This window comes from Hyperolius riggenbachi, chromosome 5 (assembly GCF_040937935.1).
Source record: "Hyperolius riggenbachi isolate aHypRig1 chromosome 5, aHypRig1.pri, whole genome shotgun sequence".
NCBI lineage: Eukaryota > Metazoa > Chordata > Amphibia > Anura > Hyperoliidae > Hyperolius > Hyperolius riggenbachi.
This window is the reverse complement of record NC_090650.1, coordinates 124,031,060-124,043,651: the sequence shown is the minus strand read 5'-3', so window position 1 is coordinate 124,043,651 and position 12,592 is coordinate 124,031,060. Positions and strand designations below refer to the sequence as shown.

Here is a 12,592-nt window from a genome sequence, read left to right as displayed (position 1 = left end):
CTGGAAGAAACTTTGAAAAACTTTGAAAATCAGATCATGTACATTATGGTGTGAATTTATATTCACTTTTCTGTGGGTTTGTCGATCCCCTACAGCTGTGTCAACAATCTAAGCATGTTTTATTAGGAAGAACCTGCTCACTCTATTGTTCGTGAATCTCAATTTAACCACTTTACCACTCGCGGTCCGAATTTCTCCGTCCCTTTTTTCCCTCCTAAAAAACCAGGGACAGAGAAATCCGTATCTTCCGCGCTACCACCGCTGTCCGCGCTCCCGCCGCTCGTGCGCGAGCTCCCGCCGCTCGTGCATGCCGCCGCCCTCTCGCCCGGAGATCAATGAACGGGAAAATCCATTCCCGTTCGTTGATCTAAGGCCCCGCAATGATCCGCTGCTTCTATTAGAAACAGCGCGATCATTGTGATTTATCCAGCCTCGTACTGCTTCCTGTAAGCGTCCTCCCGGACGCTTACAGGTCGCATGTAATCAAACACACTGTGGCCAAATAGTAAAACTACACCCTATAGCATTTTACATATACAAACACATTACTTTTACACAATAAATTAACTCATTACCTCCCACGCTCCCCAATTTATTTATTTTTTGTAATAAAAAAAATACAATAAAAAAAACAAATAGTTACCTTAGGGACTGAACTTTTTAAATATTTATGTCAAGAGGGTATAACACTGTTACTTTATAAACTACGGGCTTATAATTAGGGATGGATGCAAAACTGAAAAAAATGCACCTTTTTTTCCAAATAAAATATTGGCGCCAAACATTGTGATAGGGACATAATTTAAACGGTTTTATAACCAGGACAAATGGGCAAATACATTTCATGGGTTTTAATTACAGTAGCATGCATTATTTAAAAACTATAATGGCCAAAAACTGAAAAATAATAATTTTTCCCACATTTTTTCCTATTTTCCCATTAAAACACATTTAGAATAGAATAATTCTTGGCATAATGTCCCACCTAAAGAAAGCCTAATTGGTGGCGGAAAAAACAAGATATAGTTCATTTCATTGCGATAAGTAATAATAACGTTATAGACGAATGAATGGAAGGAGCGCTGAAAGGTGAAAATTGCTCTGGTGTTCAAGGGGTTAAGCATGGACCTGTCCTTTCTCCAGCCAGAAGCTGCCTATGGACCACTACCAGCAATCTGACAACTTCTATGGAGGAATATGGACAAGTGACTACAAGATAAACAAGGACTGATCAGCAGCAAATACATTTTGGACTATAGTAAAGAAAGTATTAATTCCAAAAAAGTTATTTAGTGCCCAGTCCAATTATACTTCACGGAGTGACTCTTCAAGGTAACGTTTAAAAATGATACAGAAAGCATTTAAATGGGAGGATACAAATCTGACACAAGACTAAGCTGGAATCTGTAATTACAACCTACATGTTAACTGTTTTCTTTGGAAAAGAACATGCATTCCTACACCATCATTTTCTGCCCGCCTTCAATACTTCAGCAAAACTACTTCATAGCTTTATTTATCCAAGAATGCAACATATATTCACATAAAACAAGTAAAAAAAATGCTACATATGCGAACGAGACATTTAATGTGTATAGCCGTGTCAACGAGTTACTGATAACAATGTGAACTAGTAAAGTGTGCTCTGTACCCCAGTACCAGTTCTCTGTATGTCCTGAGTCTTTGGTCCAGAAGTACTAAAAGTCCCAGCACAAGTCAGGACAGTAGCATTTCGCAAACGTCAGCAATCTCCCTATTCTTCTAACATCAAGTTTTAAGCCTCATGGGTTCCAGCAGGGATCGAGACTCCATCCATCAAGTGACAGTTTGGGTCCAAGAGCTGTACAGATGTGTTGCTATGGAACGGGGCAGAGCGACAGCAGTTCGCACAATGATGGAGGAGGGGTAAGGTGTAGAATGACCATTCCTGCACTCCAAGATTATTTCGGCAGGCCAGATCTCTCAACAAAGTATCAGGGTTACCCCCTACACACACTAGATTCTTGGCAGAGGTAGCCCGGCTGAGAACCATCTGGCATATGTAAGCCTTACTCACCAAATAAAAGGGGGGGGGGGGGGGGGGGGAGAGGGACCAAAACAATCCATTATGCAGAGTTGCTATGGGTTACCTTATCATAGAGATTGCCAGAGCTCTTTCCATCCTCATCACTGCTGTCTTCTATTGGTGGATTCTCTCTTTTCATGTCATCTCCCAGGTAATGCTCAAAGACATTGGAGAATGCAATAGCAGACAGCATGCAAACCACAGGAGTCAATGTCAACATCAGGCGAACCATCACTCCGGCAAAATAAACAGCGCTGATTGCATACAGGGCAACTGGAGGGAGAAAATGTTACAGTATTTAATCATACTGACAGTTATAAACATCAGAAAAGCCCCATGTTATTTACTGCCAGTACCAAACACCTCATGAAATACAAAGTGCACAGCTACTGTAACAGGCTTTATAGTGAAGACATAAATCTCACATACACAATACAACTGTTTACAGAGCTGGCCTTGCTAATGGAATCCAATTCCTGTGAATTGTGAAAAGAGTGCTTCACACAAATGCTTTGGCACGAAAAGGATAGTAGAGGAGATCAGCTAAAAAAAAAAAAAAAGACATTCTTAACTAAATCCAAAGAAATGTCAAATGTGGACTACACCTTTACCATGAGCGCTCTGAGCGGTGATGATACAAAATGTAAAGTCATACGTGTTGCAGGCTTTCAGGAGGAACAAATATGGAGATGTTGGATTGTGGAATGCCTAAAGCTGGCCATACACTGAATTTCGATCCATTTCGTCCGATCCAGTCGATCGCTCTGTGCGGAAAATTACCGTCGATCGCCCGTGGGTAGGGAGCGCGTCGCTAGCGGCGTTCGAGTGCCCGACGACCTTCGCAATAGAGCGGCAATACATTACCTGCTCCGCCGGCGCGACTGCCCCCGGTCACCGCTGCTCCGTCTCCGGCATGCTTCAGTTCCTCCTGCCCGGCAGGAAGTTTAAACAGTAGAGGGCGCTCTACTGTTTAAACTTCCTGCCGGGCAGGAAGAAGTAAAGCATGCCCGACCTGGAGACCAGAGCGGAGACGGAGCAGCGGTGACCGGGGGCACTCACGCCGGCGGAGCAGGTAATGTATGCGGCGGGGGAGGGGGAGCGGCGGCAGCAGCAACACCACCACAACAGATTGTGAACGGTTTCAGGCTGAAATCGGTTCACAATCTGTTTGCAGTAAAGGTAGCCATACGTTCCCTCTCTGATCAGATTCGATCAGAGAGGGATCTATCTGTTGGTCGAATCTGATGGCAAATCGACCAGTGTATGGCTACCTTTAGACTAGAACACATCTGGAGAGCTGCCAGGGACATTAAAGTGTACCAGCAGTGGACCAAAGCAAACAAACTGGTTTATGTGCCTGAACGACTGTGACTGGTTACTCTGTGCAGCTGCTTAATTTTTCCTGCAGTTGTCTTTGCAATTATTACAGAACCCAAGCTGCATCCTGCTGTGCACTACCACCTGGATGTTGTTGATCAGGGATGCCCAACTTCAGCCCTTGAGGTCCATAGCCATGCCAGTGTTTAAACTGGACAGAGAAATAGCGAATGTGTTCAAATTGTATGGGTAAAAGAGAGTTACCTATGTTTTTGAAGTGATCGTATCCTGTGAAGAACCCCCCCCCCCCCCCCTTGTCTCAGTTCAATGAGATGCTGCCCATCTTGCATGTCCTAAACCCCCCTCACCACTAAATGTGGAGAAAGGCATCTAACACTGAAGATATATTGAGATATATTGAGCACGCATTTGCCTGAGATTATACCAACCCGTGACCATACAGGTAGATTTAAAATAAAGACACAGGGGCTCCACTGTATGCTGGGAAAAAAAACTGTTTATATTTGATATTCAATGTATATGACCTAGTGGATGCAGTAGTGAGCAATGTTGCTATTTTTGCAAATGATACAAAATTGTGCAGAATCATCAACTCTCAGGAAGATAGTGACATATTGCAACAGGATCTGGATAGGATGGCTATATGGGCACAAACATGGCAGATGAAATTCAATGTTGAAAAATGTAAAGTCATGCATTTTGGTCGTACCAATGGTCTAGCACCATACAAAATAAATGGCATACAGTTGGGGACATCAAACTTGGAGAAGGACTTAGGAGTACTCATCGATAACAAGTTAAATAATCGTATTCAATGCCAAGCCGCTAAAACTAATAAAATTTTGGGATGCATTAAAAGGGAAATAAAAACTCGAGATGCTAGCATAATATTGCCCGTTTAACTCTCTAGTAAGGCCACATCTGGAATATGGATTTCAGTTCTAGGCACCACATTACAGGAAAGAGATTGCAGTTTTAGAGCAGGTGCAGAGACGAGCAACAAAATTGATACGTGGGATGGAAGGTCTCACTTACCAAGAAAGGTTAGATGGTGTGGGCATTCTTTTCTCTGATAGATGCTCCTTCAAGCCACTCACCCCCATTCCTTCTCTTTTTCTACCTTCTTTTGAAGTCCATGCAGTCCGTCTATACTCTCCCTCTAACCTCAAGATCGCAATAATCTACCGCCCTCCTGGCCCTGCTTCCTCCTTCCTAGATCACTTCTCTGCATGGCTCCTCCAGTTCCTGTCCTCCGATATCCCTACCACCATTATGGGCGACTAACATTCATGTTGACACCAACAATTCTGCCACCACTAAACTTCTGTCACTTACTTCCTCCTACGGCCTGTCTCAGTGGTCCACTGCTCCAACTCACTCTAATGATCATACACTTGACCTCATATTCACTCGTGCCTGTTCTATCACCGATTTTACTAATACTCTCCCGCTCTCTGATCATAACTTCCTAAACTTCTCTCTCTCCTCCGCTCTTCCTACCACCCTGTCTCAAGCAAGCTCATATACACGCAGGAACTACCGCAACATAGACATGCAATCTGTCTCTGATGCATTGGCACCTCTCCTCACACAACCATTCATTTACCCTGACTCAGCAGCTGCACACTATCACTGCTCAATCACGCAAGTCATGGATGCGATCGCACCCCTCACCAATGTCCACCCACACCGTGTCAGTCGCCAACCCTGGCTGACCAAAGCTACTAAACAGCTAAAAGGGGTGCTCTAGGGTAGCTGAACGCCGATGGAGAAAAACTAATACTAATGAGGATTTCATTACTTACAAAAAAAAGAGTTGAACAAGTTTAAAACCGCTCTCTCTTCTGAAAAACAATCATACTTCTCCCTCATATCCTTCCACTTGCACAATCCAAAGCGCCTGTTCAGTACTTTCAACTCCCTTCTCCGTCCACCCCCCCCTCCTCCTTCACGCTTATTAGCTGTAGAATTTGCAACATACTTTACAGATAAAATTGTGTGGAAAACACACTACGGATTTTTGCAGACATCAAACTCATCTCCACTCCTCTTGTTGACTGCTCTCTTTCCAGTTTCTCTCCACTCTCCGAACATTTGCTCTCTTCCCTAATCTCCAAATCCCATCTAACCGCCTGTTCTTTGGATCCTATCCCATCACATCTCATTCCACAGTTATCCACATCCCTCATCCCTGCCCTAACATCGCAGTTTAACCTATCCCTCTCCACTGGAATTGTTCCATCCTCACTCAAGAGGGCTGTTGTAACACCACTACTTAAAAAACCATCTCTAGACCCCACCGAACTTGATAACTACCGCCCAGTGTCACTTCTCCTATTTGCATCTAAATTACTTGAACGCCACATTCATGCTGAACTAAGTCAGTATTTATCTGCAAATTCCTTGCTTGATCAGTTCCAGTCTGGCTTCCAGCCAACTACTCCACAGAAACAGCCCTCACCAAAGTAGCTAATGATCGCCTCACAGCTAAATCCAAAGGCTATTATTCCATACTCATCCTTCTAGATCTGTCATCAACATTCGACACTGTCGACCACACTCTACTCCTACAGATCCTTTAATCTATAGGAATAAAGGACCTCGCTCTCTCCTGGATATCTTCCTACCTCTCTGGAAGGTCTTTCACTGTTTCTTATCCAGATCAGGCCTCCTCTTCACATCCTCTGTCTGTAGGGGTACCTCAAGGCTCTGTCCTCAGTCCCCTCCTCTTCTCCATCTACATGCACGGTCTTGGTAACTTAATCAGCTCATTTGGTTTCCAATACCACCTACATGCAGATGATACACAACTGTACCTCTCTGCCCCAGACCTTAACTCCCTCCTCACACGGGTTCCCGACTGCCTGTCCGCTATTTCCTCTTTCATTTTCTCTCGCTTCTTAAAACTTATTATGAATAAAACTGAACCAATAGTCTTTCCACCATCCCTGTCCACCCCTTTGCCTGATATTACAATAAATGTTAACAACACGTCTATAACATCAGTTCCCAAAGCACGGTACTTGGGGGTAATATTTGATTCTTCTCTCTCATTTACTCCTCACATTAACTCCCTAACCAGCTCCTGCCATTTCCAACTGAAAAACATAGCACGTATCCGACCTTTTCTCTCCCAGGACACAACCAAAATGTTAGTACATGCTCTTATATCTCGATTGGACTATTGCAATATATTGCTTGGTGGACTTCCAACTAACCGACTAGCACCACTCAATTCATCTCTCCTCTCGCTCTTCCTCTGCTGACACTCTCTGTCAAGCTCTTCACTGGCTACCAATTAATGAGAGGATTCAGTTCAAACCCTTAACCCTAACCTACAAAACTCTCCACAATCTCTCTCCCCTGTACATCTCACTAGTCTCCAGATACCAACCCAACCGCAATCTCAGATCTGCACACGAGCTTCTTTTATCCTCTTCTACAATTACCTCCTCACATTCACGTGTACAAGACTTCTCATGTGCCTCACCCCTCCTCTGGAATGCCCTTTCACAACACATCCGCCACTCTCCCACCTTTGAAATCTTTAAACGCTCCCTCAAAACCCACCTTTTCCGACAACCATATTCTCTAGCTTAGGCCATGCACCCACTAAATAACCTAATTACGCACTGCCTGTACATATACTGTATACTTCCCCAACTCTTGTTTCCACCCCATTCCTTTAGATTGTAAGCTCGCAAGGGCAGGGCTCTCACCCTTTTGTGTCATGTAATGTTATTAATTTAATTGCTTGTACACTGTTAGACATTTATACATTTTAGTCATCATGTTAAATCAAATTGTAATCAGCAGTGCTGTATCTTGTATCCGGGTTCATATTTGATGTATATCATTGTCTGTATCATTATGTATCCCTTGTTTGTTTTCTTACATTGTACAGCGCCACGGAATATGTTGGCGCTTTATAAATAAATAATAATAATAAACTGCGTTTAGTCTAGAGAAAAGACGCCTTAGAGGGATCTAATTAACATGCAGTGTTCTCCCCAGGCCTAATTAAGTGGGCGGGCCGCCCGGCTGATTTGAATGCCCGCCCACCTGCTTTCCTGCCCGTCTAACTAGAAAAAAGTGGTGCTGTAAAACTGCAGCCATGAGCACTTCGTTGCCTTCTATTAGTGGCCGTCTCAGACAATAGCGAAAGCCTGCGCTATATACACTGCAGGAGACTTCTCTGCCTGTGTGACCTCCTCCTGGTACAGCGATTGGCTGGGTAGGTTGTAAGGGGCGGGACCATGCTCTGCATACGGGAGTGAGCTGAGATCCAAACTTCTCACGGAGTGCGTCAGCCTCAGCTTCTCCCTAGTAGTGCTGTGTTTATACTCTGCTAGTCCGCCCCGCTTTGCTGGCTGTGTCTGCATTGCATTCACATGTGTTAACTCGCAGGCAGCTCAGCTAGTGGAGGCGGACGTCTAGTGTGATTGAGTGAAGTGCAGGCAGGCTACTGCTGTGTGGGGGGAGGCGAAGCTGCGGGCAGATTCTCTCTCACACCTAGCGAAACCAGTGTGCTCCCTCTGTCCTGGGCTGGCTGGATGAATGTCATCAGCAGCCAGTCCCATCCCTTCCGTGCAGCTCCGAGGCAGTGCACAGATAAGATCAGGCAGTGCACGCGACATTGAGCTCAGCCGCCCCGCCCCCTCTGTATCCCGGCTGCTTCTCTTCAACAGAAGCTGTTCCGATTTATGCCGGTCTGATGCCTGGAATCCTGCACAGGAACTCCTTCTACTGGTATGAGATCTATGTGTCCACTAATGAGCAGGAGCACTTTTTATCTGATATATTTCAGTCTGCAGAGCTTTCAAGCTATAGGGGACCTGGGAAAACAAGCAAACAATGACTGCTGCAATTTAGATAAGCTGACTTGCTGGAGATGGAGGATGGTGCTGAATGCTGTCTGTGTCAGCCTGCCTGATTGCCCATAAGTGCTTATACTTTACTTGATTTACAACTGTAGAAAGCACAAATCTGGATGTGGTAGTTGTGCAAAGTCTGTTAAAAGTTCCCCACCGATGCAAAAAAAGTAAATATGGAACACGGTTCCTGTGTTGAAGGTGTGTGCAGGTGCCGGCTTGAAAGGGCAGTGTGTGGGTGGGGAGTGATTCTTGCAGAGTTCACATGCATGTTATTTCATATGGATGTTATTTACTGCTGTGGTCCAGCAGTATTGCAGATAATTTAGTACGATACTGACCCCTGTACACTATCTGCAATACCCCAGCAACAAATAACATCCATATGAAAAGCCATAATTACCCCCCCCCCCCCCTTTGAAATGCAACAAACACTGTTGTATGGTACGTGAAATTAACCAACATATTAAATGCAACAATCACCCCTAGTATGAAATGAAACTATAACAGTGACCAATATTCCGTGTTCTCATCAGGCACTTTTAAAGGGGTGCTTCACCCAGCTAATTTTGGTAAGCACAGGCTGTCATCGTTTTTCCTCCTCATCCTGTGCGGTAAGCAGAGTTGCATCGGCCCTGAATTCCCCCGTCACCCGGCTACTTTTTCATGCCACCCGGCTGGAAAAAATTTCTGGGGAGAACACTGAACATGTATAAATACATCATAGGGCAATATAAAATCACACCCAAGGGAAAAGTCTGTTCACCACAGATTACATGGAATGTTCCCAGCATAGCATCTGAGGCCCTGTGAATTTTCCAAGCATGGCACGATAGATCGAGAGTTAAATAATCGTACTCAATGCCAAGCCGCTGTAGCTAAAGCTAACAAAATTTTGGGATGCATTAAAAGGGGACTAAAAACTCAAGATGCTAGCATAATATTGCCCCTGTTTAACTCTCTAGTGAGGCCACATCTGGAATATGGAATTCAGTTCTGGGCACCACATTACAAAAAAGATATTGCAGTTTTAGAGCAGGTGCAGAGACGAGCAACAAAATGGATACGTGGGATGGAAGGTCTCACTTACCAAGAAAGGTTAGATAAACTGGGTTTATTTAGTCTAGAGAAAAGACGCCTTAGAGGGGATCTAATTAACATGTATAAATACATCAGAGGGCAATATAATAGCTTGGTGGATGAGCTTTTTGTCCCTAGGCCTTCTCTAAGGACTAGAGGACATGATCTGCGCATGGAGGAAAAACGTTTTAGCCATTTATTTAGGAAAGGGTTCTTTTCAGTAAGAGTGATTAAGATGTGGAATGCATTGCCACAGGAAGTCGTTATGGCAAACTCTATACCTGCATTTAAAGGGGGCTTAGATGCTTTCCTTGCGTTGAAAGACATCCATGGCTACAATTACTAGGTAATGCCTAATGATGTTGATCCAGGGATTTTATCTGATTGCCATCTGGAGTCGGGAAGGAATTTTTCCCTTTAGAGGCTAATTGGACCATGCCTTGTAAGGGTTTTTTCGCCTTCCTCTGGATCAACAGGGATATGTGAGGGAGCAGGCTGGTGTTGTACTTTATACTGGTTGAACTCGATGGACGTATGTCTTTTTTCAACCAAAATAACTATGTAACTATGTAACACCTAATCTTTATTTTGTTTAAGTTATTACAATTGCCACGAAAATAAAATTTCATATACACTAAAGTGTAAGAATGTAACTTTAATGGATATCATTTCCTAGAAATCTTCCACTGCAAATGTATCAAGCCAAAATATTTTTAGCCACCCCAGACATGGACAGTTGGTCTCTCTTCCTACAGGGGTGTGAAGAAACTTTTTCTTGTTTTTTTTTAATCTTCTAAACCCAAACTTGATGGGGACTTCTGCTGTCATAGCAGACTGAAAGCAGCAAGCATGTAAGAGGAACAGGAGCTGTAGATGATGGGAATGTCCCTTTTAGTGACAAATTTGTGGCATGATACTGAAGTGCTGCAATTTTGCCAATAAAAAGAATACTTCAATGACCTACAGCTGCTACCCATCATATTTGTTCATAAATTTATTATCTACTGGTGTAATTAGAACATATGTTCTTTTTCCCAGATTGTTTCTTCTATTTTATAATGCAACTTGGCAGAATCCAAAAAGAAACCTGACAGTCAGAAGCTTTGCTGATTGGATGATCACGGGTGCTGAACGGATAGAGAACAGCACAAAGCACATCAAGGAAGGACATGGCAGGAAGCAGGCTTTATGTATGAAAAATTATTAACTATCGGTGTTACCTTGTGTACACACGAGGACTGTCGCCCAGAAGGATCGTGACTTCAAGCAATGGTTCGGGGTTGAGTTCCTAATAGATGTGTGGCTAGCCTAGAGGCTAGCAACCTGGTCAAACGGCCAAATGTGCTTGGAACTGCAATACAGGTTGCTTTCACGCCTCTCTAGAGTTAGCTGCTGGGCAGGTTAGTCATTAACACACAGAGTTTATATGCCCTTATAAGAGATCTTACCTCACCTGCTAGGAAAAACACTACACACTTGAGAAAATGGGCTGACTTACTAACTATTGATCTAGAACAGTGTACTGAAATACTGCAGGCTAGTTGGATGGCAGTTAGGTAAGCAATATTGAGTGAAGACTGGAGAGAAATGTTTTTAAAGATCCTACATAGAGCATATATACCAATTAAAGGCCCATATAAGCATGAAGGAGACTACCTCTCCAAGTTTGAGACTATGCCCAAAATGCAATGATCCTAATCCTAATCTAGAACATTTGTGGTTTTGCCCCCATATACAATTGGTATGGGAAAATTCTGTAAAGATAATGAATAAAGTAAAGTAAAAAAGAAAACCGGAATTAATGTTTTGTATATTACATTCTTCTGATTGTCAATCAGACAAGAATCCACCCATGGTATCCAAGTTTGAGCACTTATATTTACTGGCCACACAGAAAGCAATATTAAAGCATTGGATAGACTCTTTACCACCCTCTGGCGTTTTAGTAAAGGAATTAGTGAATCACATCATGCATATGGAATCACTGCATTTGGAAAAGGGTAAAAAGAGACGAATGGCAAAATCCTTTAAAACATGGAGAAAATACATAGAAACTTGCCTAGATCCAGTGCAGAGACTCCATGTTATGAAACCATTTTAAAACACATCATGGTACTTGCTAAACAAGTTGGCTGGAACCCTGGGCAGGTTAGAGGTTGTTGAGCAATGTTTAGATAATTAGAGGAGACGATCAGGATTATTAGTGGGGGGGGGGGGTTGAGAGGCGGGGGGGGAGGAGGGGGGGCTGCTCTTGTTGGGGTTAGGGTGGGGGTTTGAATGGGGATAAGATAATTGTTATGCTCGAAGTAAAGAAAAGCTTTGGAGACTCTTTTAGGGTTATCATAGCCAGAAAAATATGTGCCTGTTTCCATTGTTTGATAAAAAGGTCTACAAGACGACTATTGATGTTTTAATTACAATATGATTATAATGCTATGATTGATATCATCTCAACTGCATCTCCTGTCTAATATGCTTACTACACTTGTCCTATGTTCTTATGTACGGAAAATGTGATCTCTGCATACTTGCTTTATCATATTGCACCTTGAACCGCAAATTACTCTGTATTATGTGAGTGTATCAATAAAATTTTTTATTAAAAACAAAAAACACAGAGCTGGTAGAAAAGTAGATGAGTGCCTACATTTCCATAATCCTGGCAGAAACCACTGGTCAACATGAAAAGGTGGGATTTGGTAATTCACAGTAAAGATTTCATTTTTGCCAACAAGATCAAACTGTCTCTACAAGTTTCATATCTGTATGGATAACTGTACAGCCACAGCAAGGACAGCTAAAGTAAAGATTTTTCTATTTGGATAGTTTAGTTTTAAAAAGGTAATACTATTAATTTACACACAACACGACTGCTTGCAGAATTTGCCTTGTTGAGTTTCGGGTTAAGTTGGGTTTTGAAATTCCGTTCAACAGTTTTTATTGAAGACTTTGTGAACCTTTTTGACAGTTTTCTAATTTATATCCTGTACCAGTCTGAATTTAGCGGACTTCCCAATTCATGAGATTCCTTGGGACGATTGCTAATTATGTGAAGGATTGTTAGCATTCATACTGCTTCCGACCACAGATATTTCAAGGGGAAGTTTGTGGCAGTCTCCAGGAGCAGAATGGAGCATATAGGTGTGGCCAGAAATCTGCTCTTATCCTCTATGACCTAGGTTCTCAACGTGCGGTACGCGTACCCCAGGGGGTACTTCTGATGATTCCAGGGGGTACT

The 12,592-nt window shown here is 43.1% G+C and overlaps 1 protein-coding gene across 1 annotated transcript in view; it reads right to left on the bottom strand.

Moving 5' to 3' along the window:
• The window catches only part of STT3B (STT3 oligosaccharyltransferase complex catalytic subunit B), a 181,086-nt gene that overhangs the window by 23,290 nt on the left and 145,204 nt on the right, over positions 1–12,592 (bottom strand). Inside the window, exon 10 of the mRNA XM_068236220.1 lies at positions 2,130–2,338. Coding sequence (XP_068092321.1) covers positions 2,130–2,338 — 209 coding nt within the window. The remainder of the gene's footprint in view (positions 1–2,129; positions 2,339–12,592) is intronic.